General features: G+C 42.1%; 1 protein-coding gene across 1 annotated transcript in view; it reads right to left on the bottom strand.

Moving 5' to 3' along the window:
* The window catches only part of cadm3 (cell adhesion molecule 3), a 111,593-nt gene that overhangs the window by 25,890 nt on the left and 58,902 nt on the right, over positions 1-26,801 (bottom strand). The window contains 1 exon segment of the mRNA XM_044032338.1: positions 11,470-11,622. Within this exon segment, the coding sequence (XP_043888273.1) occupies positions 11,470-11,622 (153 nt within the window).

Here is a 26,801-nt window from a genome sequence, read left to right as displayed (position 1 = left end):
TCAAGGAGAAGACATAAGTTTTTACGCCAAAGGCTCCACCTTGTAGCCGGAAATACTGCGTATGGCCAGCAAAGTCGCGGCGTGTCAAACTGGGGAAGAATTCTGTGTTAACAGCATGATTTGACACAGTATCCTCAATATCACAGAGTCCCTGATGCATGGAAAAGTATTAAAAACAAACAATGATGCAGGCTTGTAGGGGTTGGCCGACGACAATTATTCACAGTCTTTGCACAATGTTTTCAAATTTCCTCAAGCTTCTGTTTGCACTGACCTTCCATAAGCACCAAGCCTGCTGCAACCCCACATCAAATCCAAGGGGCACATTTGTGTTTGCTGACAAGTGACCACTTAAGTCTGTGCAAATATTGAGTAATGTTTTGTCTCTGAAGCAAAAGCAGAACTGTGTCCCCACTTTTGGACGCTTAGTTCTATTTTTTGTGCCTGAAATGAATCACATTGTAATAGTAGCAGCAGCAAACCAGAAACTAAGGATATTAATCTTCTAGTCTTGCAAATGATGCAAGGAAAAGTCATTATGACAGCAGGACGCCACATAGAATGATTTTTTTATGTTGTCAGTTAATTATTATTATGTCACTTAACAATTTAAGGTATATTGCTAATAAAAATTGTAAAGATTCACTGGTTGCAGCTTCCAAAATGTGCTAACCTTTTCCTCATATAATAGTAAACGCTATATCCTTTTGTGTTTTTTTAATAGAACAGAAGAAGCTGATGATTAATCAAGATATTCACCCGTTCAAAAAATAAATAATCATAGACCATGAAACACATTTTAACTCAGATTCTCAGTCTCCAACTAGTTAATGGGCACGTGGGATCAAATAAATATTGAATTTTAAAATGACACACATAAAGAAACTGAATTGACTACAACAATCATGTGTGCATCTTCAGTGGAATATGGTCTGTTCCACAGTCATTCATTAGCACAATCATTGCTAATCTCCTAAACTCATGATTGGAAAATGCAACAGCAGAACAGGTAATCTGTGTATAATCTTGTCTTTTATTAATCCACTGCATAATGGTCGGCCTTAATGCAGCACACATGCCTTTAAGGGTCAATTAAAAATAACTGAAACGCTAACCATGCTTTTAGAAAGACGTGGAGACGCAACAGTAGTTAAGAGAAGCGGAAGATAAAGGCAACGGAATATGATTTAAAAAAAAAAAAGATAGATTAAAAATATAAAAACATAAAAGATATTGTGACCAAAGCCCCACCCCTTCACATTTGGTATCATGGAGTTCATACAGGAAGTATGCAGTGGGTGGGAGATATTCAGGTTTACAAATGTCCTCCACAGAGGACACATTTGAACTAACAGCTCTGTCCCAGAAGGACATGCATGCAGTCAATCCGAGTATTTCACCAAAATGTGCTATCCTTTAAAAATCAACCTCTATACTATCTCTATTTCTCAATTTCCCTTGTGAATCTTTTTTGACTGTTCACTCTCAGTCCTTCAGGTCACTTGAAAATGTCAAGTAAATTATAGTTTGCCGAGATTATTGAAGTCAGTTCTCAGAACCCATTAGCTAAAAGCCAAACTGGGACTCAGTCAGAACAAGCGGCCTTTTTTATGGACGAGGACACTGGAGCCTTGGGTGTTTTGTTTGCAGGATCAGCTCAGAGGGAGAGAAGGTTGACCTGAGACAAGGGTCAGATTTAAAACCGCAAAGGGAAACACCAGAATGTCGCCAGGCAGAAAAAAAACCCCCAAAACAATTCACAATTCATCTTCCTGACCAAGTGTGGACAAGGCGAGTGGAAGAATGTGATCCACGCGAGCCAAATATTTCAGTGTCCACTTTGACCATCACGGTCAAAGGCAAGAGAGGACAAAAATGTAACTTTCCTTAACAAACTCCATCTGGAGCCTCTGTGGGGCAGCGCTCGTCGCCAAGTGTTTTGGCGGAGTTTACTGTCATTCTGCTCAATAATTAACGCTTAGTCTGCCACCTACCACATATCCTGCCATCATGGAGGAAAGTGGTCACAGTGATGGAAGGATATTTACACAGAAATACAGCGTTTAAACCAACATGGAAAACTGATTTATTTGTGGATAAAAGGTAAAGGCAAAAGATTAAGGACAAACCTTTAATTTACATCATCAAGTTGTGCCCTCCTATTGTTTAGTGACACCACCTACTGCTTATGTTGTTGAACTGATTTGCAATATATTCGATTTCCAGCAGGGGATGGAAACACACACAGAAAGGGGCATTTCCTCTTATTATCACTCATTTCAACACAATGAGTAATACATTTTAATGGGCAGCTGTATTGTCCCAAGATGCACTTTTTTTGCAATTCCTTATTTTGTCAATCCTGGCGACCACTCAGCGTCATTTAAATTGTGTGCGTGTGCCTCTGCAAGCTCTCTACCTTTTTCTACGCAAACGAAAAACTAGCACAAGGAAATGCGATAATTATGCAACCGAAATGTTTTTATTTACAGTGTCTATAACACACAAGGACCAGCTATTTGTCTGCAGACTTCCCCTCACAAAATCCACACATGACTGAGGCTCCGCTGTCGTGTTTCTGCACGGCTGTCAATCAAAAACTGGTTCCGCCTTTCAGAAAGTTCCTCTAATGCTCTATGCGGACCCCAGCATCCGCACCCACTCACCCACGCCACCTGGGTTAGGGTTAACCCATACTCGCTGGGAAGCTGAGCTTCCATGGAAGTGACGCTTTTGCCACAAACTACGTATTCTGTGCCGTCCCATAGAGAACATGTTTGACCACATCTTAGAGGAAGCTGAGCTCCTCTTGCTGAGCAATCGCCACCGACACTGGGTCTTAATGTGCTGTTTCAGTTTAGCATAAAGGTGACCAATCAGAAAAGGTTTGTATCGACTCCCTTTGAGGAGACAGCTGGAGCCGCCCCTCTGCCAGCAAAGCTCACAGCATAACAGCGCCACCAGATCCCATCACCGCAGGGGTCAAACAAGCACAAGCCTGTAGCATTCTCATGCCGTAATCCGCACATGCGTCTTATTGAGAGTATGGCGAGAGATGACTCATCTGGTCATTTCACTTCTTCCCCACATCTCTGCAGTTGAGTGCCTATGGCTTTATGCACCGCTGAACTCACAAATGTGCATTCATTAATGTAATGAGAGGTTGCTGCACCGCAACCCTCCAATAATATCCCTCTCTGTGTAATTGCCGATGAGCCGTTCCTGTTGACACAGTCCGGTCACGTCCTCACTTGACATTCTCATTCACCTGAAGAACAGCCTGTGTTTTGTTTTTATGCACGAGCATCAGGATCATTTAATGTGTCTGTCTAACACACTTTACAACCAAATTTACTGAGGCCTTCCCTATAGCTCAAAATGCGGCTGTCACTTTACTTATTGTTCCTATTAAAAGCATAGATTGTGGGTAAAGATGGACGAGTCTCCACTTTCTCCCAGTGTATGGTAATAAATGGGTGCTGGTGACATCATCTGGAATCAGCGTGTGGATTAATGATGTTGCGCGGACCTGCAGTATCCAGACAGGATGTTCCCCTGTGTTTACGGCAGCAAATAACTAATTCAAACATCTCATCACACACATGAACAAAAACACGGGTTTCCATCATTATGTTTTTATGATTAAAAATAAAATAAAAAACTATCTTGAAATATAACATAAACGTTAAGGAAGGTGGGAACGTTGGCTATGAAAACAGACTTAGATGCTGTTCTCTTGATTGTTTTGGATATTGTTTTCCAGTCACTTTCACACCGTGTAATACATTTTAACAGCCTCATGCCAAGTTTAAGAGTACCTGCGTAAATTCATCTCTTATCCTTAAACCTTCCTCCAGTGATCAGGCTAATCTGACCGACTTTAAAACGCTTCTTAAAGTATAAAAGATGGTGTTTTTCATCTATCTGTATTCAACACTATATCTGTGCAAATAAAACTGCCAAAGGAGTTAAGACTATAATATTATGTTCATTAAACAGATTCCCAGACGATACCATACATGATACAAGGTCAACGATACCGACAATATCACCATACAAGTCTGTGATAATCATAATCAAAAAAAGGACATAATTGCTTTATTTATTCTCAACATAAAGAGCAACGTGCATGAAGTGGAAGTATTGAACGTGGATCGAGCATCTCTTAACGCAGATTTCTCCGCTATCATAACTTCCCGCCCAGGTTACTTTAGAGCACCTTAATTCATCAATTAAAAATATTGATATACTGATGTATCACCGAATCGATATTTTGACCAACCCAACCAATCCACATCCCTTTCTCATGGTTCGCTGTCCATGCTCTTACATGAACCACAACGTTCAGAGTAATGTGCTTTTACACAGTTGAGGGAAACGTTGTCTTTCATCCTCTGACCTCCAGCCTCGGTGAAACAAAACATCCACATGAAATGAATGGGCGGAACCAATACCGTTTACATGCTCGTGTGAAATACTGTACGGCGTTGACCCTCCAAGTTACACATGCTAACTGCTCGATGTTTGAGTTTGAAACGACATAAACCGCATGTAGCATTGATTTATGGTTTTTTTTTTGTGGTTCACATTAGACGACAAAGAATAAAACAGGAGAGGGGTTTGAGGACCAATGGAGAAAGGTTAAGAGCAAGTTATCTCGTCAAATCTGTCCACTCCCCAAAGAAAGACGAAGACAAATGGACACCTCCGGAAGTGCCCATGAACTAGCCATGGTGTAGATCAAAAAAATAAAAATGCGGTCAATTTTTAATGTAGCACTGTTTGATGTAGTGGACTGTGTGAGCGGAAGCTCTCTGGCAGTAAAGCAGCATTGAATATTAATGGGGATAATACTGCACGTGTACAGTAGAGCCGGCTGAAGACGCCTATGTCGAGACCCCGTCCTCTACACGGAGAATGAGCGAGGCTCATAAAGCTATTATATATTCATCATAGCTCAGGAGACACACTTTTTACATTCTTAAAAGTGACCGCACTCAGTGCTCGTGTGTGTGTGTTTGTGTACGTGTTACATGGCACATGTCAAAACAACCCCACACACACACACACACACACACACACATTAATGCTGCCCTGCAAGAACTCAATATCTACGGCCGATTTTCCCACAGGGGTCTGTGCATTTTAGACACTTCACCATACATTTTTAATGCTTGGGCTGCCTCTCAGGGGTCATGAAATATTTATCGGACACAAAATACAGTGTCACATCCGTCAATTACAGCAAATCGGACGCTGCTCAAATCACAATCACGGCGAAATGATGAAGAAAGGCGGAGTGTTTCTCGCGGTAATTTGAATTTGAACAGCTAAAGGAGACCTCCATCTCCACCCGCGCTGCAGCAAACACAATGCTCCCCTCCGCTCACACACACACACAAATATCACATTAACATTTTATGCGCGCCGCTTATGCCGCTGTCCAGAGGACCTACATTTCATTCTTTCTGACACACTTGGCAGCGCTGCCAAAACATTTGAATAAATATTGACAAAATGATGTATTCAAGGAGGGCTCCTCAGCTGTCGGCGGACAAAAAAACAACACAAATTTTGAGGGAAGCAAAACAGTGGCCTTTCAGATATACTGTAACAGCCATTTGGTAAACATAAGCCAACATACTCTACCCCAAATCTCAAAATTTAAGCCTCTCTTGTTTTCACAAAGTGCATTTTCCACCCAGGAGAGTTGGGCCGAAAACCTGCGGCTGCTGCTGCTGCTGCTGCTGCTGCTCAGTGTTCCAATCCAATTTTAATTTGCTGGCATGTGCGCCATGTATTTGCATCGGAAAAACTGAGACAAGTCCTCGCCGCGACCATAAACAAGCTCCCAATAAAAGCTTCCTCTTGGCTGTATCAGATAATATGCAAATGTAGGTGATAAGAGTTAATTTTGTTGAACAAATAAGAATGTCGCTTGTTCGTGGTCAGGACAAACAATGAGTCACTTTTCATCGCGCCGCTATTTAAAGGTGGCTCTGGATGCTTCAAAGCGTCGCCCGTAAATGCGCTCGTCACTGTCTCTCCCATGTATTGTACAGTATAATTCTCCACTGCGGTTGTTTGGCCATTAGTCGGTACATTGCATTACTGCCAAGCACAGTGTTTTGTTCTCGTCTTGAAGTGACATCCATGAAAGAGAGCCAAATTGCCCGACGTCGAGGAATAGCAACAACTCGACGAGTCAAAACGAACAGCACAAATACTGTTTGTGTGGTAAAGCCGATTAGCCCCGATATCGGATCAATAAACGCAGCCCGCTCTCCACTGACAGGGTGACCACAATTTATGTCCGGCTGCTGGGGATGGGAAGCACCACGTGGAGGCAATAACATCCATCTCAAAGAAGACGAGTGGAGCCAGTTATTCTCCACACAGGTCACATGAGGTCACATGAGGTCACATGAGGTCATGACATTTCCAGAAGGGTGAACACTATGAGCAACTGTCCGGATCAAACCGAAACAGCATCATGATCCACTGTAGCTGATAATTAAACATAGGGACGTCATGGTGTTGTCTTTTTCACAATATGCTGTCGTGGACTGTGGATAAAGATTCATCATTCATTGCACGTCACCCGCTACATTTACAGATCTAGTAAAGCAGAAAGACAGACGCTGGTGTTAGTGGAGACTGAGAAAGTAGCACGGATGCATGGATGAGATTGTTGTGATTGTACACGCTCCAGCGTCTCTCAAATCCGACTCGCGGAAGCACTCCGCTTTCCCAAAATGAGCAAGGAGAAAAGGTGACAGACAAACTACAAGTAAGACGCAGACATTTGCCAGACTGTGGTGGCGACCTACACGCCGGTGAATGTGAGTCATAAAATAAGCCACTTGGCAAACGATCAGCCCACAAAGATATGAGAAGATGCAAGAAATAAATGTCGCCACACCAAACACATTTAAAGCAACGTTCAAATGACCAGGGAGAGTCCGAATCGCTGAAACTGCTGCAATCTGTGTTCCACCAATGACCAGCGTTCTTCAGCACACAGCCCCGCCCCATTGAGTTCCTGGTAATCTGTCCCTGTTGGGGTCAAGGGAAAAGATTTTTCCCCAGTTATAATTTTGGAAACGTGCCGAGGTTTTTCAAAATAAAGGGTAAATAAGGAAAGTACATGTGGTGGAAAAGGGGCAATAGTTTCCCTTTCTACTCGTTTCTCCCGCTTCAATTCCAAGTTGTCTCACAAATATGACGTCGTCTGTCACAAGACACTTAGTTATGAGGCTTTTTTACGACCATACTTCCACATGACCCTACGAGGGTTCAAGAGGTTAAAAGATGTATCAGTCAATTCAGTATAAAGCCAAGGACCTACTAACCATTTTCTGCAGTGGACAAAAAAAATTCAGAAGGTTAGCAAACACGCAGGAGCCAAACCATCTGAGCTTTGTCATGATTTGCTTATCCAGCCTGCTCCGAGAAAATCCTGTCACGGACATACTTTAGTCAAACACTATTACCAGCTCTCTGCAAAGAGACAAAAGCTAAAGTTACACAGTCAGTGTGAGGACGTCACCAACTATTCACGAACTCTTTCACTGTCTCAACATCACAAAAAGTGACCAAAGCGTGACATTTATGGTTTGTTCCATCCCCAGCTACTGCAGTGTCGTTTTCCTACAACAGCAAACACAAACTTGTGACATGTCCGGACCGCACAGCGCCATCATTTCCCCCCCCAGACTGAGCACGACGCCTGACACTCACAAAGAGCCGCTTTATGTATATGCACAGAAAAACATCAGTGACAGCTGCAGCATCTGCACTACACAGCACACACATACGAGCAGGGAAGGAAAGATGAGGACACCGAGAGGCTGCGGTACAGAGGAGAACTGTTCAAAAGAACACACTGATGTTAGGTTACGTGTTTTGGGATGCACGCCGATGTGCAGCTTCTGTTATCTTGACTGATACAAAAAAAAACAATCCTTGGAACACCGACACTAACAGTTCAGAACTCTCATCTTTATGTGTCACCAGCCAGGCTTAAAACAGAGATAGTGAGAAAGAGTCGGGCCATGCGTCACACGTTATCTGCTTAGAAGAAATGGGTGTACATGTAAATAATGAATGCTATCTAATAGAGGTCAGCCGATATGTGGGGTTTTATGGCCGATATTGATATTTTGGCTATATATATGTAGATTTCTACATTTTAAATAAGAAAGAGAACAAAACTGTGTTAATAATCACTATTATTAACAATAATAATTAATAATAAGCCAATTACTTAGAAGAATAATTGTCACGATTGATAGACCAACCGATAAATTGGCCTCCATCTACCTGCTAAGTGATTTCCCACATTCTACCTCAGATAATCTATGATTTATTGATAAATGATTTAGTCATTTGTGTTGCTCAAATACGGGCAGGTAACAAATATGTCAAGCACAATGTGAAAGGGAGACTGATGTCACCGGCAACCAGGCTCCTGCTGGACAATAATTTACATTGAAGAAGACAGAGGCTTTATTTAGGCTGCTTTATCCCATGACAATGTTAAAACGCAAAAAGTACTCCAAATGTTTAAAATCGGATTGAATTTGTGAACTTTTTTTGTGAGAATTTGTTCAAAGTTGGCCCGGCTCGTTTTTATGAACAAAAACAAAATAAAAAAAAACAGTCTATGTTGTGACTTCTGCGCCGCTATCACTACTTTATATCGCATTTCTAGTAGTGATATAAAGTAGTGATAACTGTGACTATCACTGCTTTATATCGCTACTAAAAACGCAACATAAAATGAATCATAACTTTGACTCAACAACACGTGCAGTATAAAAGCCTGAATATGTGACCGATAAACACAAACCCCCGGGATGTCAATGTATCACTGGTGCGCCTGCGGCACAGATCCGTGCCGCATGAGCACTCGGGGCGCACTCCTCACAGACATGTTTACTGACATTACAAATCAAGGAGAAGTCGACAAACTGTACATTTGGAACAATTGGAATTGGCTACATCCAGGCCTCTGTTTTGGTAGCCTGTCTGCCGGTGGCATTTGCATACTGTCAGAACAACTGGACCCTGTATTAAAATATGTTTTTATTCAAATGGGGTTATTCACTGTGTTGGTATAACCCGTCAAATTCACAGAGTGTTAAGTCTGAGTTGTCCAAAAGCTCCGTGTTAGAAAGAACGTCTGCCTCCTCCTCGGCTTGTAAATAATTTACTGCATATGCAACTTTGCGTGTCTGTTTTTCATGGTCTGTTTCTCTGTTGTCATGGCTGGTACAAGTGTTGTGCGATCACAATCGGATTTGATCCGACGTGTGGATGCACCGTTTTTTTAAGGTTTGCACCTTCGACTGCATCCTCAGCTCTCCTGAGCTCAGCAGCTCATTAGTGGTGTTTTGTCACGACTGGCGACTGTCCCCTTTGTTTTCTTTCTCATTTTCTCCTCTCACTCAATCTATACTTCTGATTAGACGACTGACCTCTGCAATGGCAAAGATGATTTCATACGGAGGAGGAGAAATTATTTTAAATTGCCAGCAAGCAGCTCAAAAACAGCTAAAGGGTCAAACTTCATTGTGCGCCGAGAGCAAAACGCACGGGTGCACGCAAGGTGACGCAATTTCAGACTTGTACTACTGTGTGATTTGTGTGCCATCTGAAAATGACAGATGAACAGACATTTTTGTAAAATGGTATAAACAAGATGATAGCCGAGGAGAAAATAAGAAAACCAAAAAAAAAAAAAACAATCGTCCAAAGCTTCAACTCAGCCGTTGAAATTTGTCACAATCCCACAGGTTTAGGCGACAAATTAAGATCGACTGCAGTCGAGCTGATTTTTAAAGCCATCAATCAGTTGAAAGGAGATGCCTGCGCACAAACACAATGAAGACGAGGCTGTCTGTCCTCAGTCAGAGAACAAAGGGTAGTATTTTAGGGAAGGTCGAGACAGGAGGAGAAAATCTGAGGAAAAGGTCACGCCGAGCAATCTTGCTCCAAACGCAGATAGGAAACGCGGTTGAAAGGTTACAGAACAGATAAAAGGTCCAGTGAGTAAAATCTAGCTGGAATTGTTTTAACAATAAAATAATCAACGCGTGGTACCGTAACGGCCCGTTACGCAACAATTTGCAGTGTGTTACGTGTAATAATGGCAGATCACGTAACATCTCCCATCAGAGTGACGGGCGCTCCGATGTGAGTCACTGCATAGCAACTGCCAAGCCCATGGAAACCCTTCCATTAGATTCCAAGAACTAATCATGACATTAGCGTACATTAACCACGGAAGAGCGGGCCGTCTGGACTGCCGCTTGCTGAAGGGAATCAATTTCACCGGCGTAAACAACTTTGGAAGCATGCGTCGCCCCGTTCTCAACTCGATCACTGCGCCGTAATGCCGCACGTCACCTCCCAGTAAAGAGTGTTATTTATAGATGGTATAGATAATATTATTATATATTATATATATATAAATGTAGCCGGGTGGTAAATAAACCCAGAAGTTCTTGTTTTTATGTGTTCTTTGTTTATTGTGTTCTCTTTCTCCATGTACTCTTTTTGTAAAACACAGACACTTTTTGGTCACAGGGTGGCAGCATTGAGCCCAGTTAGGGTTTTGCCGCGAAGTGCATTCTGGGTTGTTGTGGTTTTTTTCCCCTCTGTGAATGCGTGCCGGAGATCTTACAAGTGGGTAACGGACACTTGCTTCATTCAAACGAATGTGAACACACTACAGTATGCGACAACCGCGATTAGCAGCTAACTTCGGTGCTGAGTGAAGAAAGCTCAAACACGTGGTGAAGTCCCTCCGATTCTTTGGGTTATTGATTTGGACGACTGGTCCATTGCATTGAGTAACGCTATTTAACCCCAGTTTTTGTGTCCTGTGTGTGTGTATCAAATTCCCACGGGCAACATATATATATATATATATATATGTATACAAATATGGTGTAAAACGAACAATATTCAGCTTAGAATGGCCATTTCTCACCTTAAATTTTCAAAAGCTCGCTGCGCTCTCGCCATTACCATTTCGATAAAATAAAATCTTGGCTAGAAGTCTGAACCCGGTATTTATGAATTGTTTTTCATTACAATAAAATCAGCCTTGCATATTTAAATCAGGAGCGGGGTCAGCGCTAAAGAATTCGCCATTTTGGCCAAACGTGTTTTAACAATAGCTTACAACGAACAAACTTTTAGTAGGGATTCCATTCCAATCCCTTGGAATGAAAGGGTGAGGCGAGGCGAGGGGAAAGTCAGCTCCAACATGTGACATCATCAAAACATGTTGCTAAATTTTACACACTGTACCTTTTAAAGGCAGATTTGTAGCTTAGTGTGTTCTTGTTGTTCTTTTCAGAAGAAAACAGACAGAAACACATCGTTCGCACATTTTCATGTGGTGTGAAAGAAGTTGTATGTGTGTGTGTGTGTGTGTGTGTGTGTGTGTGTGAGACCCACCTAGTACAGTGACGGTGGCTCTGGCCGTGCGCACGGGCATCGTGAAGATGGAGCAGGTGTACTCGCCCTCGTCGGACAACTGCACGTCGCTGATGGTGATGGAGAGCTCGGTGGATGTGGAGTGGTGCAGCTGGATGCGGTTATCTCTGAGTGCTGCGGGAGGAAGACGGCGAACATTAATAATTAGAAACGTGCACATAATCCGTCTGATCAATTATTTAAAGTCTCATAAGGTAAGCTTCTTAAAATGATTTCATTTATACAGTAATTATAGGCTCATTCTTGTGTTGTAATATTTATAACTTTAAGTCATTTATCTTTCTATACTGTATGCTGTTATTATTATTATTATTATTATTATTATTTCATTAGCTGTCATATCTGTCTACTAGACTCAATACATGTTTCCATTAGGGAGGAAAAAAGAAGGAGGGTTAAAAAGTTGAGAGAAAGTAGATGCACTTGTTTGAAAGAGGAAGGAGAGTGTGGTGGTGGGGGGGAGGAAAACACAAGGAGAGAAATGGATTGGGAAAGTGATGTGGTGATGAGAGAAGAAAAGGAAGAAGGTCACGTTGAATTGATTGAATAATGTGACGAGGGGAAGGAGAGACAAGGGGGGGAGACAGTAGAAAGGTGGATGAAAGAGTAGCATGGCATGGGTGTGGTGGATGTGAGACTTGAAGGGAGACGACACACGTGCGGCAAAGGTGAAGATGTGTCGGAAAAAGTGAGGGTGAATCAAAAGAGCAGAGAACAAATAAGCTTGGAGAGAGAACAGACAGAGACGTGGTGGGAAAGACTACACAGTGTAGGAAGGAGGGTGAGGAACAGTGGGAGAGGAAGGACGAGAGTGAGAAAGACGGTGCATGGGATCCAGAAAGAAGGAAGGATAGAGGGAGAAGGAAAGAGGTGAGAGAAAAGGATGGAAGGCAAGGTGAGAAGAGAGGGAGGTGGAGAGGGGGGTAGCATAAATGTAAGCAAAGGCAGACCAAGAGAGGAGATGCAAATTGAGAATGAGAGATGAGAGAAGAAAAAATAACAGAGGAAACATAAATAGCAAGCAGAGTAAGGGAGAGACAGCGAGAGATGGGTGGAGGGAGGAGAAAGGGGGAGGATGAAGAGGAGCGTGTGGGGACATAAGAGACAGAGACATAAATGGCTTTGTCATCAATGAGAAATTCAGCCATGAAAGAGCGAGAGGGAGCACAAGCGATGGAGATGGATGATAATGATGAAATGCAACGAAATAACGTCTTGTTTCTGTGATGTCTTTGACCTCTGTGGGGTTTGTGCTGTGTGATTGCTGTCTGTCTCCCTGCTTTCCTCTGTATGGCTGTCTCTGTCTTAATAAAGACTTTGCAGCTTTGTTCCCCTGCATCGCACAGCCTCGTCTCGGGGGGGGAGAGATGGACATGGCTCAAGGTGATTGGACGGAAAAAGGGAAAACAGATAGCTGCAAAACACTTTTGTGGTCACGTAAAGCGACGCAGCCTGACAGATTTTTCACTGCACTCGGAGTTGTTTGGGGTTCGTTTGATCCTCGGTCTCAATTCCCGAAACACGAGGAGTCGCTGTCTGAGGAGGGACGGACGGCTCCACTAACAGCTTTATTTTAGGCATGAGGTGTGAGTTGTACCAGAGGAGCAGGCTTGTGACGGCATGATGTAACACAAGTGAGGATTGCTGTTACATAACAAAAATGGCCCCGTGAAACACATGCAGAAGCACTTCTTACTCAAATGTATTCAAACGTAATAGGGATGAGTAGGTCACGTGTGTGTGTGTGTGTGTGTGTAGGAACTGATGAGAGCAGCCACACTGCAGCCAGAAGTCTTCCAAACAATAATCAATAGCCAGTGAAATGAATAATGACCCTGTCACATATGGTACGTCACCCGTCATGTACCCGCTGGAAAGCAAAATCACTCAAGCATTTTATTTCCCCTGAATAAATTATTGGGAAATATTTGAAGAGCTGACAAGTCCAGCGTCTTGCTCAATACTCCCAATATTTAGTTTGGGTTGAGTATTTCAAAGACTATTTTCATGATTTTCCAAAGCAAACTCCTCCAAGACAGCAAGGGAAGCTTAGCTTCCTCTAAAGTGTTGTCAAATATTATGTACTGTGTCGTATTTACATCTCAGTACCAAGCGTGTCGCGAGTTCATTCAGAATCCGCCGTTTAACGGGGATGACAGATCGTCTTACGTGATTAAAACCACTTGAAGCTCAGCTTCCACTGTTCTCTATGGCAGGGTCTTGTTGTCCCCAGGACCAGGACTGAGAGACACAACACAAGACACGACACAGAATAGCTGGTTTATGGATAAATGTGGCGCAATCGTCGCTTCCACGGAAGCTCAGCTTCTCTGGGAGTCAATGGGCTAATTGCGGACAACGTTGCAGAAACAAACTTGTGCGTTTTCTGTCTCAGTCCTGTGTGGATTTTGTGAGAGAAGTCCAAAAAATAACTGCTCGTTGTGTGTCATTTGCTCGGCGATATACACCATTTTCATTTGTACATGTAAATAAATTATAGCATTTCAGTTTCACATAATTATCGCGTTCTCTTGTTCTAGTTGTTCGTTTGCAGAATTTATCTAAGAATTTATGTCCAAAGAACTGGGCCTGAAATAAGCTTCCTCCTGTTTCAGAGACCAGCAACAGCCACTGAACTCCACGCAGGACGTGCAGCTGTGAGAAACAACAGATTAGCGCTCTGCAAACGCAGCCAGCGTGAACCAGGCCTAAGCCTCGAGTCTAAGGTGAGTCGCTCATCCTCAGTGTTTGAGCCCCCGAAGAAGAGTCAGAGTCCCCGTTTCCTGAGTGAGGGGTGAGCGAAGTTTAAAGATGGACTCAGTTGTCAGCAACACGGCGTTAATACGACAATACTGCAGAATTAAGCATGGCTTTAAATGTCATTTAAATCATAAATAAATAATCACCATTTAAATGATTTAAAATTAAAAAAATGTACTGAATTAAAGGGCGGTTTCACTCATTTTTTTCCAACTTGAATGAAGAATAAACTTAAAATCATTATGATGCTGTTATGTTTCTTTAATTCACATTCTTTAACAGAGTTTTTTTTATATCTACTCATAAAACTTCTACGACTTTGACGTCTAATGATGGAATAACACATTTATCTGTGTATTATATGTATTAAATGTATATTTTCTGGAGCAAACTGGCCCTTTAAAATATGAAATGACCTTGATCTGTCATCAGGGATTAAGGAAACATGTAACATTGGAATACTGGCTTCACTGATGACAATGGTGCGGCCCATTTAGTCAGGATTTAAATTTTTATTTACAGCCCGCTCTACACACTGAACACACGGCTCATAGTACTTTGATGCTTCTGAAAATACACATATACTGTATATATATATATATATATATATATATATATATATATATATATATATATATACATATATATATATGTCAAAGGCTGTGTTTGTGTTTGCAGTTTAGTCGTGTGTTTGTAGTTCCCTTTGTTACTGTTTATTTGTCTTTTTCTGTATTGAGCCATGTTTGTCTTTTTATCTTTGTCTTTATTACTGTCTCACTCTTTTCTCCATCTTGTCTGTGCAGTCACCTGACTACACACACACACACACACACACACACACCTGTGTTTCTCGTGGCATTTTTCAGTTATTTCATCCAACACTACTTTATCTTCATGCCTTATCACTAAGCAAGGTCACTACATCTCTCTTTATGAACACACACACACACACTCGTGCCCTCTGGACCCTGCACTCAACTATCAGTCTCCTTAATTCTTTTCCCTTCATCTCCCCTCAATCTTCCCTCTTTCTCTCTCTCTCTCGTTCTTCTTTCCCTACATCTCAACAATTTCTAATCTTCTCTGACTCCAGGCTTCTCACACACACACACTTTTTATTTATTTTTTTTACTTTCTTTTTTTTATTAGAATCGATGTATATTGCTTGCAAGTGTGCAGGTATGATGGATTTTCAAAAAACAATATGATATCTGGTTATGGGGGACCATCGATCGAGAGGCCCACTGGCAACTGTACATGTGCCTCACGCTGTTTATCCCGAGGATGTGAGCAACAGAAATAGCCCTCTGACGGGTCAACACTGGAATGTTTTGTTGGGTTTCTGTGGTTAAAGAATGTGATGAATTATTAATTCCTGAGATAAACTGGATTAACGGACAAGGTGTGTGTGTGTGTGTGTGTGGACGGTGTGGAATGGCCCCGTTAGTTTGTCTTCAGCAACGTGACGGACACTTGGAGAACTTTCAAGGCTGTGTTGGACAACAGCTCGACAGCCGACACTGAGACGCCGAGATTCTGTGAAACTTTTGGAAGGTTGTGTTCTGGTCTCCTCTCCTCGAGCCTAAAGAGGTCTGAGAGGAGCAGAGGAGTCCTCCATTTGTCTCACCAGTCGATGTCACTTATTCTTACACACTGGACCTTTACATCCAAAATGTCAAACACATTTGATATCATATCGGCCGGCACGATGCGTCTGCAAGCACACTGGTGCACTGGATCTGTAAAGCCCCCGCATAAGCTGAACACACAAGGTCACGGAGGAGAATTCTCCTCTGAATCGGGGACAAATCAGCCCAAAACTCTGCTGGTCTTGGTCCAGATTTAGAGGTTAGGATGCTTTCCATACGCCACAGCGTGCTCTGTGTGAGACTCTTGTTGTTTCCTCCTGTCATCTCAGCCTGTCTGTCTCTAACAAGGCATACAGGTCCTAATCATTAAATAATAATAATAAAAAAAAAAAAGAACACGTCAAGTTCTTTAATAACAGTATAAGCTTGTGCCAAGAAAAACATCAAGGGAGCAGTTGTGACTCCCAGACAACCATTCATCCATCCATCTTCCATTATCACGCATCCTTTGAGGGTCGCAAGAGCAGCTTGAGCCAAAGCCAGCTGACACTGTCGGCCTATCGCAAGAGTCCAAGACGGGGAGACAAACAACCATTTTACATTCACATTCACACTTAACTTAACCCCAAACTGCATGTCTGTGGACTGTGGGAGGAGAAAGGACCGGGACGTGAACCCAAACCTTGTTGCTCTACGGACACAGTGTGAACCACCGCATTCCTGCACTGCCATTATCCTAACGTGTCCTTGTGAGCACCAACATTAAAGCCACGTTTTCCACATTATATTTTCATTTCAGTGCCGGTGGCTGCTTTCCACCTGGTACATGTGAGCGCTTCGCAAGCCAGAAGTGTGTGAGAATACTGGTGAGACTCCTCCGCTCACACCTCACTTCCCCAAGTTCAGGGAACTACGGTAACTTTCACGTCACGAAAAAAACACATGATAACATGCAGTTAGTGCTAAATATTAGTCCATTTGGGCAGCTGTGAAAACATAGGAGTGAGTGGCCACGTGATTATATACTTATACAAACATGGTAATATACATGTGTGTGTATATATATTAACATAGAGGTAAAAACATCTTATTTTAATGCAATTTCCAGCATGGTAATAAGTCATAGTTTGCTTTTAAGGATAATATTTACAGTAATGCCATGTCATTTCCAAAGTAATCTCCAGGTAACAGCTTGGTAATGAGAAACAGTCAGTGAAATACCTTCACATGATTATTATTATTATTATTATTATGAAAATAAGATGATTTTACTTATTACCATATTGTTACAGTACTGTAATGTAAAATGCTACTTCCTTTTCTCTCAATAAAGCTCTCTGGATGTTACATGGTGAACCGAAAACAACAAGCCTAACTAAAGCACAAGCCTTCAGGCACAGACTCCTTCTATCTACACTGATGGATTAAACAAGCAAATTAAACAGCAAGAATGAGTTCTAATATTCAGGGGGTTTATTTTTTTTTTCTGTCTTTAGTTGATATATTTCCCTCAAAGCATCAAACACCTCGATCCAGACTAAAAAAATCTCACAAAAGTATCTCACATACACTCATTTTCCCCGGAGTTCCTATACGTTTCCCTGAGGACGAAACCTATCGACTGAAGCTGCTTTAAGACATGCACTGAACTCTGAACTGCACGTGTGTGTGTGTGTGTGTGTGTGTGTGCACAAAGTCCTTGTTCTGGATAAACTAAAGTATCCACATTAAGTGAAAGGTCGAGTGTCCTTTCTCCTGCAGGCACAAGCCAGGTGTCACTGCCAAGCCATCGCATGGATTCTCCAGAGCTTCTGCTCTCGCGCGCGCCGACAATCTCCCTCCGTGTTTGTCACGCGTGAGCAGCAAATTCCAAAGACGTGCTTCAAAGTGTCGGTAACAATTATGAGAGGCTTTCATCGACACAGATGTTTGACTGGAATGACATCACTGCATTGTAACATTACGAAGGAGAGGAGAGTCTTTTTGTTCCCTCTGCAGACAAACATCTATCTCTAACGATCAGAAATTCTTTCGGCAAACAGCATTTTTCATGTGGAAAACTTGTGTCTACAAAGATATAAAAGGCGGTAAAGTGGTAACAGAAGGACCTTAAGCTCAGAAAGTCCCGCCTCACAGCTTGTGTGTGTGCGTGAGTAAGACAAAAAAGGCTCCAGCCATATTTAACCTGCATGTTTTAGTTTTGAGTGTTTTGCAATGTTTTGTGTATCAGAAATATAATCTTTCACTGACTTTACGTGACCTCTCACACACATGGGCGTGTGCCAGTATAAACAAGAAACAGACTGCATTCTTCTGTCATTGGTTGCGGAATGAAAAACAGCAGCTTCTTTTTTTCTTTTTTTTTAATAGCATGGTTTGCATTCACTGCCAGCTGTCAAGTCACGACTGATTAGAGCCAATCACGAAGGGAATGCGAGCGATTGCATCATCGCTTCACCGTTTCTGCCCTCCCAGACTCTCCGTAGAGTTCGCAGCGATTTCAAAGTAAAAGACATGACGTGTTTCCTGTATAAACCGCGGTTTCAGATAAAAAAGATCTGCGCGCAGCTTTGCAGAAAGCACGCCCAACGAGACGCGAGAACGAGGAGGTAACACTGAAGAAAAACACATAGAAAAAAAAACCCACCACAAAACGGCTCTAAGGCTGTTGAGGCCTGTAAACGTTAGCACAAGCTAATGCTTCTTTAAATCCTTAAAAGTGAATCATTTTGGTTTGTGGACAAAACAAGACATAACGAGTACGTCATCATTTCCAGGTTTGACGAACATCGTTTTTTTAAGGTTTTCTGATCATTTATAGACCAAACGATTAATCGATTAATCGAGAAAATAATCGACAGATTCATATTAATTATGAAAATAATCCTTAGTTGCAGCTCTAGAAACAAAAACAAATCCAAAAAGAAAAAACAGATGATGGAAATATGACTACACTAGTGTAAGGACAAGAAATCATAAGAAAATAAGCCACACCCCCTTCCTATATTATTTCCTTTTAAATGGTAAGAAGTTATAATGTCCAGTTTTTTTTATGTATTTTGAATGTATTGTTCTGTGTAGCTCACAAAAGAGTATCTGTGCTCCAGGTTCTGTGGTTTCTCCTTTTGGCCACAAGGTGGAGTATCCGCTAAAGTGAGCACTGCTCAGGAACAGTAAACAAGGCAAGCACATGTACTGTAGAGCTAAGCACTTTTTTGATTGACAGGTAAGCGGCAGGCTGGACTCAGAGCTCCCATGGGAGACACGCTTGATTCCTCCCGGTTCCGAAATGTATACTGTAATATTTTTTCAGCGTGAGATTGTGAATAACAGGAATATCGGAGCAGAATTGATGTGTTTAAATGAAAGTGGAGCAGTAAAGGTGAAGCCTCAGACAGTGCAAACTTCCACCGGTGCCGCTTAGTAGAATCCTGAATCTGTATCCTTCATCAAACTCTGTGTGTTCCGCAGCTCACAGACGGACAAATGTGGCTAAAAACATAACCGCCATGGAGGAGGTTACAAAAATATACTCGCGTGGATATAGCCAAAGATGAAGAGACAAACTTCTTCCACCTCCCCCTCTCCTTCAACACTTTCTCTGTCTTTTCACTTCAAAAAAAATGATTCAGGACGAGACGAAGCCTCTCGCAACATTCTTTAAGTGTACATATTTATTCCTTTTTCATCTGCCGTCTATATAGCGATGTATCCGCTGTGCTGAGAACTCTTTGCTTTATTGGCACAGGGGAGAGACCCTGTGTTGCCCAAGGAAAGTACATCAGATACAGACCAATATTTTCATCTCTCTTCATAACTCGCTTTGGCTCAACTTGGATCTACATTTCACTTCTTCCTCCTCCTCCTCTCCCTGTAATCCAACTGTCTATCTCATTCCCTGTCTTGTTCTTCTCCTTCCTCTTCCTCAGAACGTTCTCTCTCTCCCTCTCTCCATCACTCAGACCTCCCTTCCCTCTGACATCTCGTTTTACATTTTACACACTTCTCATCTAAATCCATCCAGAGAATTCCTCTCTTCTTCCACACATGTTGCCACAGCCCTCCCATCTGTTTCTGAATATTCGCTCCAGTGTGCTAATTACTCGTCCTTTCAGACAGCTGACCCGGGTTCGATGACCGCAGGCTCCTTGATCATAACATATCCACTGATCTGAGAGCGTCAGTTGATAGTGAATCAGTGTTTAAACTATGAGAAGCTTGATAAACATGCACGCCTGTCTGGACACAGCATCGCGTGATGCCACTGGCTGTTGTTGGCGTGGACAGGGGCCCTGCTGACAGCTGTACTGCTGATATAGCATGTTCAGTCAATGGACTGTATATTTATTGGACATGCTGGATCTTCGCTAATTTCACTAATTGCAAAATTAAGTGGAGCAACTACCCATGTAACAAGAAAAACAAATGTCCCACACTCGTCCTGTTAAACACAAAAAAATGTGCTGAAGAGTTGCTTAAGATTTTAACCCTTTTAATGCCAGTTTTTTGTCATGATGCCAAACAGAAAATCAGCATATTCAGTATGCTAGATGCAAAGTGAATTATTATGAGAGGAAGAAGGGGATTGTGACAGTGTCATCTAGTGGAAATAGCTTTTTTTTTTTTAAATACAAATATTACGCTGTCTGGTGGAGAGTAGTAAAAATTGTCACTTCTGAGGCAAAAGCCCAGATTGAGACCTGTACTACACTTTTATGGAAGTGACATCGAAAATTGCAGTGGGTTTCAATGGGACATTTTTTGCGCTTAAAGGTACGAGTGTAACACTTATTTGTACACAGTGTTTTTTAGCCCTAACTGTAGGAGCTGAACATAGCCACACAAGAATGAAACACTATAATAATATTTTTTTCCCATTTCCATTTTTGAGACTAGTGCCACCTGCTGGTGAGGAAAGTCATTTCCTTTCATGCAGTGGTCGACACACTGTGTTCTGGTGTAACTTTTTTCCTCAACACATGCCAACTGAGGCAACGTTGGGGTTGTCTGTCTTTGCTGTCAGCTGACCATTTGGTGTGGTGTGTGTGTCCCTTCAGACAGATTTATTTTCAGAGTAATCATTCAAAGGCAGCAGCACAAATATATGCAAAATCAGTGGAAAGGAGGCAAACAGACGGCGATAAACCAAACTTTGCCCAAGGTGCTGCAAACTGTAGCAAGGAGGCATTAGTTCCAGTTGAAATGTGAGAGAGAAATGTTTCCAGTGGTGTATCAGCTTCAAGCAACATACCAGTGAAATTGTGCCATGTTGTATTTACAACAGCAAAAAAAATGTCCATTGGGCATTTCTGGTAAAATAACACTGACCGATGACAACAGCGAGATTAAACCACACGTTGGCTGAAAAGTAGAGATGAATTCACTGCAAAACAGAGCAAATCAACACAGTTCCAACTACATTGCAGTCAAAGACGCCCGTATGCCAACACGACGCGATTTATTTTAATTCCTTTCAACAAACGTTCATCTGAACAATGTGAAAGCGATCAGCTCACACTCACACATCGCTGGACCTCAACTGCCATCACACAGACAAGGAGCTGAGTGTTCGCCACAGCGAGGGAGCACAGTGCGGAATATAAAGTTGTTTAGATCATAGTCGCAATCAGCTCCGACCGACAGGCACATATCGAACCGGCAAATAAAAAATATGAGTAACTGTGCATGAGTTTCAACATTCTCTGGCTTTTTTTATTAAAAATTAAAGTGCACAGCTGTAAAAATTAGACTAAGGCAGCACTAATATATGCATGCCTGCACTGTTTTATGTCTAGTTTATTGGTTTTCATTTTATTTCCATGTACAGATGTAGTATACTCCTTGCACTCGCCTTTTATGCCACGTGATTTATCTCAAGGAAACTTGAGATGAATGGAGAGTTGACGCGACACAAAGAGAAACTGTGGAATCGGTCGTCTTTCAAGGGTTTCTATTTCAAAAGTCTGTCGTGCGGTCTTTCAGCGCCATGATGCTTGTTGTTAACACATTCTCCAGAGAGTCTTCCCAGACACCGAGAAAACTATGACTGATGCAATGCGGATCAATAGCTTTTCAGAAAATGTCAGAAAAACAAACAACAACAAAAAACAAAAACAACAACTCACGCCCTGCATTTAAAGCGACGGCGGCGCAGTCACTGTCAGTGTGGAGGCCGAGTCGGAAGCTAACCATCAATTTTTTCTTTTCTTTTTTTTTTTAAGCGCTCGTCTTACTTGCAGTTCGACGCCATAAACTTGCTTGGAGTGCGTTTTTAATGAAATGATTTACAATTTACAGTCTTCCTAAGCACAGTTAAAGTCGGGAAGAGACGAGTGGGGAAGAGGGTTCCCGTCTCGCATGGTTTGTAAATCACCGGAGAGCCATTACCTTGTTAAACTGCAGCGAGGCAGTCAGATGTCTGCAGATACACTTTGGTAGAACCCGCACGTGACAAATAAAATTAAAGGTGAATTAAGGGCAAAATGTATGTTCTCTTTTCTGGTGTGGAAATGTGTTTTTTGTTGTCTGCACAAATGCACACTTACCTCTGTGTAAGCCACAGACCCGGCCTCGTGAAATATTATGGATTGATAGCAGCTTAAATATTATTTACCCTAGGCCTTGGATGAAGCGTAAAAAGAAATAACAGAGTGTTATGAAGTGGGGACACAGGTGGAAACATGGAGCTCCAACTAGTGGATTGGAAAAGGCAGAGAGGCGGTGAAGTCAACAGTGACTCAATAACCTTGGTTTAAGCTCTTGAATCATACGAGAAAGTTGAGTTCGATGTGATTGTCACAGTGCACCCGTCATGTAATCCTTTTAAAGGTTTAAAGGTCAACTTTTATGTCTTCTGTCATGCAATACTGCACGAGCATGTTTTTAAATGGCACTGAGCTGTTGATAGATTGCTGGAGGAAATATCATTTTGTCCAATTGTTGCACTTGAAGATCAAGCAACAGAGGCTCAGAGGTTCGACTTTTACCTCCAATATTTGGAGCTAATAGACTTTCAAATGAAGTGGCCCATTGTCGTTGTCATATACGCTTGAGGGAAGTAGAAATGGAGGAAGAGGAGGAAGATGAGATGGATAGCAGACAGTGAGGGGACGATGTAAACGGAATGAAGACAGTTTGCACATGTGATTGTGGTAAATATCACTACAATAACAGATTATTATATCCAATTTAACTGCGCCGTCAACTGCTAATCTCGGCGAATCTAATGGTGCTTTTCCATGGCGCGGCTTGAGTCCACTCGTTTTTTGCTTTTCCATTAGCGATGGTACCTGCTCGTGAGGTTCCTCGTGAGCTGAGCTGATGCTAAAATGTCAGAGGAAGAGTCATGAACGCGACGTCGCACGCAGGAATCAAACCGAACAATGCCGAGCTGTAGATCAGTGAATGAGACGTAAGAAAATCCCCAGGAACATGCGTTAATCTCCAACACCACAGCCCGTTCAGTGGTATTTTAGCTCAGACGGAGTCCGTGCTGCGGTCATGCAGGAAGTACTGACCTAATCCTTTTAATGAGCTGATTCTTATGATTCAGTTACACCAAAAATAACATGATTTGCTTGTCACTAGTTTGTGTCACGTAGAAAACGACGGCACGGCAGTTTCCTGCAGCAGTGCTATAACGACCCTGCCCGCGCTGAAGTGGTAATATAGTATCTTATATGGAAACTTAGCTATGGACGCACTGCATTTGTAGTTTTAATATAAATGTAGTGTACATAAAATGCCCTTCACTCTTTGTTTTGTTTCAGAGTCTCGTCTCTTATTATCCCTCCAGTCCATCCCTTTGTCTAAATGTCTCTCTCGCTCAGTCTCCTGGTATTCTTGAATTAAATTAAAAACCCATCTGTGCTCATGCTTTCCTCGTGGTCTAATCTGTTCTATTAGCGGCGCTGTTATTTTATTTTTTTTTCTTCTTCCCTCCTTCTAATCCATCCACACGTCCAAATATATGTGTGCGTGTGTTGAATTAGCTCCAGATATCAGATTATTTCGTTTCGCCGCGCGGTGACAGGTCTTTCGCATGGAGCGTTCCCACTCAGATTAGGACAGGATGAGCTGTGAAAAGCCTTTTCTGTGTCCGTTTAAACAAATACAACTGGGCTTTGTGTCCCTTAACAATTATCTTTGCGCTCTGCTTTATCTTTATCTCGCTCCGCTCCACTGGAACCAGTCTGATTTTCCTCAGTTACAGTATGTTTTTGTTTCATTCCTTTTTCACTTCCATGTGGCTTTGCAAGCGATTTCTTGAACACCGCACCTCAGCCCTGCTCCTGCATGTGTCTTCGTCTCCCTGCACAGCCTCCCGCCTGTGTGAAGCGGGGTTAAATTAAACTGATATCAATGGCTTTGGCTGCCTGAATAATGATAAATGTCAGCTTTTATCGAATCACTGTGACCCCGCGATAATGCCGGCGACATCAACATTTCATATATCACAGCCCTCTACCCTGATTTTCCATCCGTTTTCACATTATTTGTGAATAACAACTTTTGTGTACATGAAATCCAAGGTCTCTTTGCCTGTATCCTCACGCCGTTTTCATGAACTCATTTCTCTTCCCTCTACGATGAAATATCCAGATCTTTTCTTCTCCGTCTCAGTTCAGTTTAATGATAAGTTTGTGCCTCCAGCAGAGTAACCTGTCCTGTTTATGGTTCAAATAAAGCCACGTCAGGCACATATTGTGACGGATTAACGTCTGAACTGCGGATCTACGGTAAATCATTCGCCCCGGGTCTGAATTTGTCATCTCTGGTTTCCACTCCGCCGCAGTTCCTACAGCAGTGTGGCAGCCATCACAGCGAGGAGTTGTCACTCAGCGTTCCCCTCTTTTCCTCGTTTATATCTCGCCCATTCCGTGCCCCGCCTGCTCTCTCCGCCCATCCATTTTTCTCACACTGTGCAGTGTTGGAACGCACTGATTCTTCTCATTACCCGTGTCTTTTTCTCCCCTTTTCTTCTCTTTACTGATTTCGTTGGTGTCGCAGTACATCCGTGCTCTTAACTCTCATCACTTCATGTCTCGCTGTCTGGCACACTCGCTCCCCGTGCTATATATGACATGCTGCTTTCTTTCAATCTCTCTGTCGCATGCGTGAGGAATTCTCTGTCACAGTTTCCCCTCCATCTTGCTGCCCTTTTTTTTTTTATTATTTTAAATCCCACCATAGTTTTTTTTTTGGATCTCTTTGTTTTGCCCCCGCTCTGTTTTCGTTTCAGTGACTTTGGTATGAATCCTTTTACGTCGAATTGTTGAAGCTTAAATCATACTGTTTCCTTAAAGTTGCAGAAGCCACGTTTATGTGGAAAAAAAGAAAAAAATGGATTGTTGAGTTTGATCCGCAGGTTATTGAAGGTTCAGTGTGTCACATCAAGGGAGGGTTCGGCCATATTTGAGGTGTTTTTAGCTTCGCCTGAGCTTGTGATGTAAGAAAATGAAATAAAACTCAGAGTCAAGATGATTAAAGCCTCTCAAACCAGACACAACACAAACGTGAGGCTTGAAAATCGACCAGTGCCATGGTGTCTGGCATTCTTTGGCCCTTTGGGAGAAAATTACCACTGAATGCTTCAAATTAAAGCAGAAACCTGGGATTTAAAACACAGGTAAACACTTTTATTTTTAGTTAAACTGGTGAAAAGCTGCTTCTGTTCATCAAGCAAGCGTTATAATTTTGTTTTATTGCAAAATAAAAAAAATTTGGTTTCCATAGCCTTAGAACTTAAACCCAATACATTAAAAACTGTATCTGCATCTATGGGAACCACGTTACGCTCAAAGGCCATGATTTACTTTTTGATCAATAACACAGGAAGTCCTGCCTACTGTACCTTTAAAGTTCAACTGGGACGAGTCGACATTCCTCTTTTAACCACAACAATGAACAAATATTAAGAAAATAGTGGAAATAAAAATGCCTCTTAACATAATCAGAAAATAATATTCAGAAAAAGCAAAAATCTGATTAAGACAAGTGGAGTGTTATGTTATGTAAAAAACGTATTCGCCATAATAAATCTCTTTCATTATCACATTATGTGCGATTGGATTTTTCACATGTGATTCATAACGTGAGTCATAATAGTATAATAATAATAATAACTGCGCTCTGGAACATGTTAACAGGAACATGAATGGAATATTCTATTACGGGCTCATATAAACATCACCGTGTGAAGGATATCTTATTCGCAATGGGGGTAATAGTCATTATTACTGGTGTCCACGCAAACATAGTCAGCGTAATACTCTCATCAAACATACAAAGTCTCCACATAGTCGGCGAACATGTTGAAATAATGAGACGCTACCGAGCCAGATATTGTCTTACTGAGGCAATAATAGGAGAATATTATTAGCCAAAAAACTCAACAAAGGGGAAAATAGATCATTGTTTGGCTCGCGGTGCTGCAGATTTAAGCATGTAGTTCTGTTGTGTCGCACTATTAACTTAACCAAGTAGATATTGTACCAGGAAAAATAAGCTGGTCCACGTGTACACGTTTACCACTTCAAACTGTGTGTCATAAATTCTCCTTGTCCTCTTCCTCCTCCCTTATGTCTTCATCTGCTACTTTATCTCCCAAAATGTTGTCCTCCACTTACATCTCTCCCTCCCTTACTGTCTCTCATCATTACTTTTCACCTTTCCTGACATCAATCACTGCCTCCACTCCCCCTCCATCTCTTGATGCCTTTCGCTTTCAGGAGCACAACGTCTTAATTCCATCGCCTTCCTCGCCATCTGCTGCCCATCGACGAGACGACGCGGTAAAAGGGATGAATTCTGAAGCTCCCTTCATCCCTCTGTTTCTCATCTCCATGCTTTACAAAGTATAGCATCTGCTGTGCATGTTGGACCTGCTGTGGGGCGTCTGCGGCGCTCCCTCTCGCGCTCCCTTCCATCTATTTTCTCCCTTTT

Source organism: Solea senegalensis, linkage group LG1 (assembly GCF_019176455.1).
Source record: "Solea senegalensis isolate Sse05_10M linkage group LG1, IFAPA_SoseM_1, whole genome shotgun sequence".
Classification (NCBI taxonomy): Eukaryota; Metazoa; Chordata; class Actinopteri; order Pleuronectiformes; family Soleidae; genus Solea; species Solea senegalensis.
This window is presented reverse-complemented; position numbering and strand designations above follow the sequence as displayed.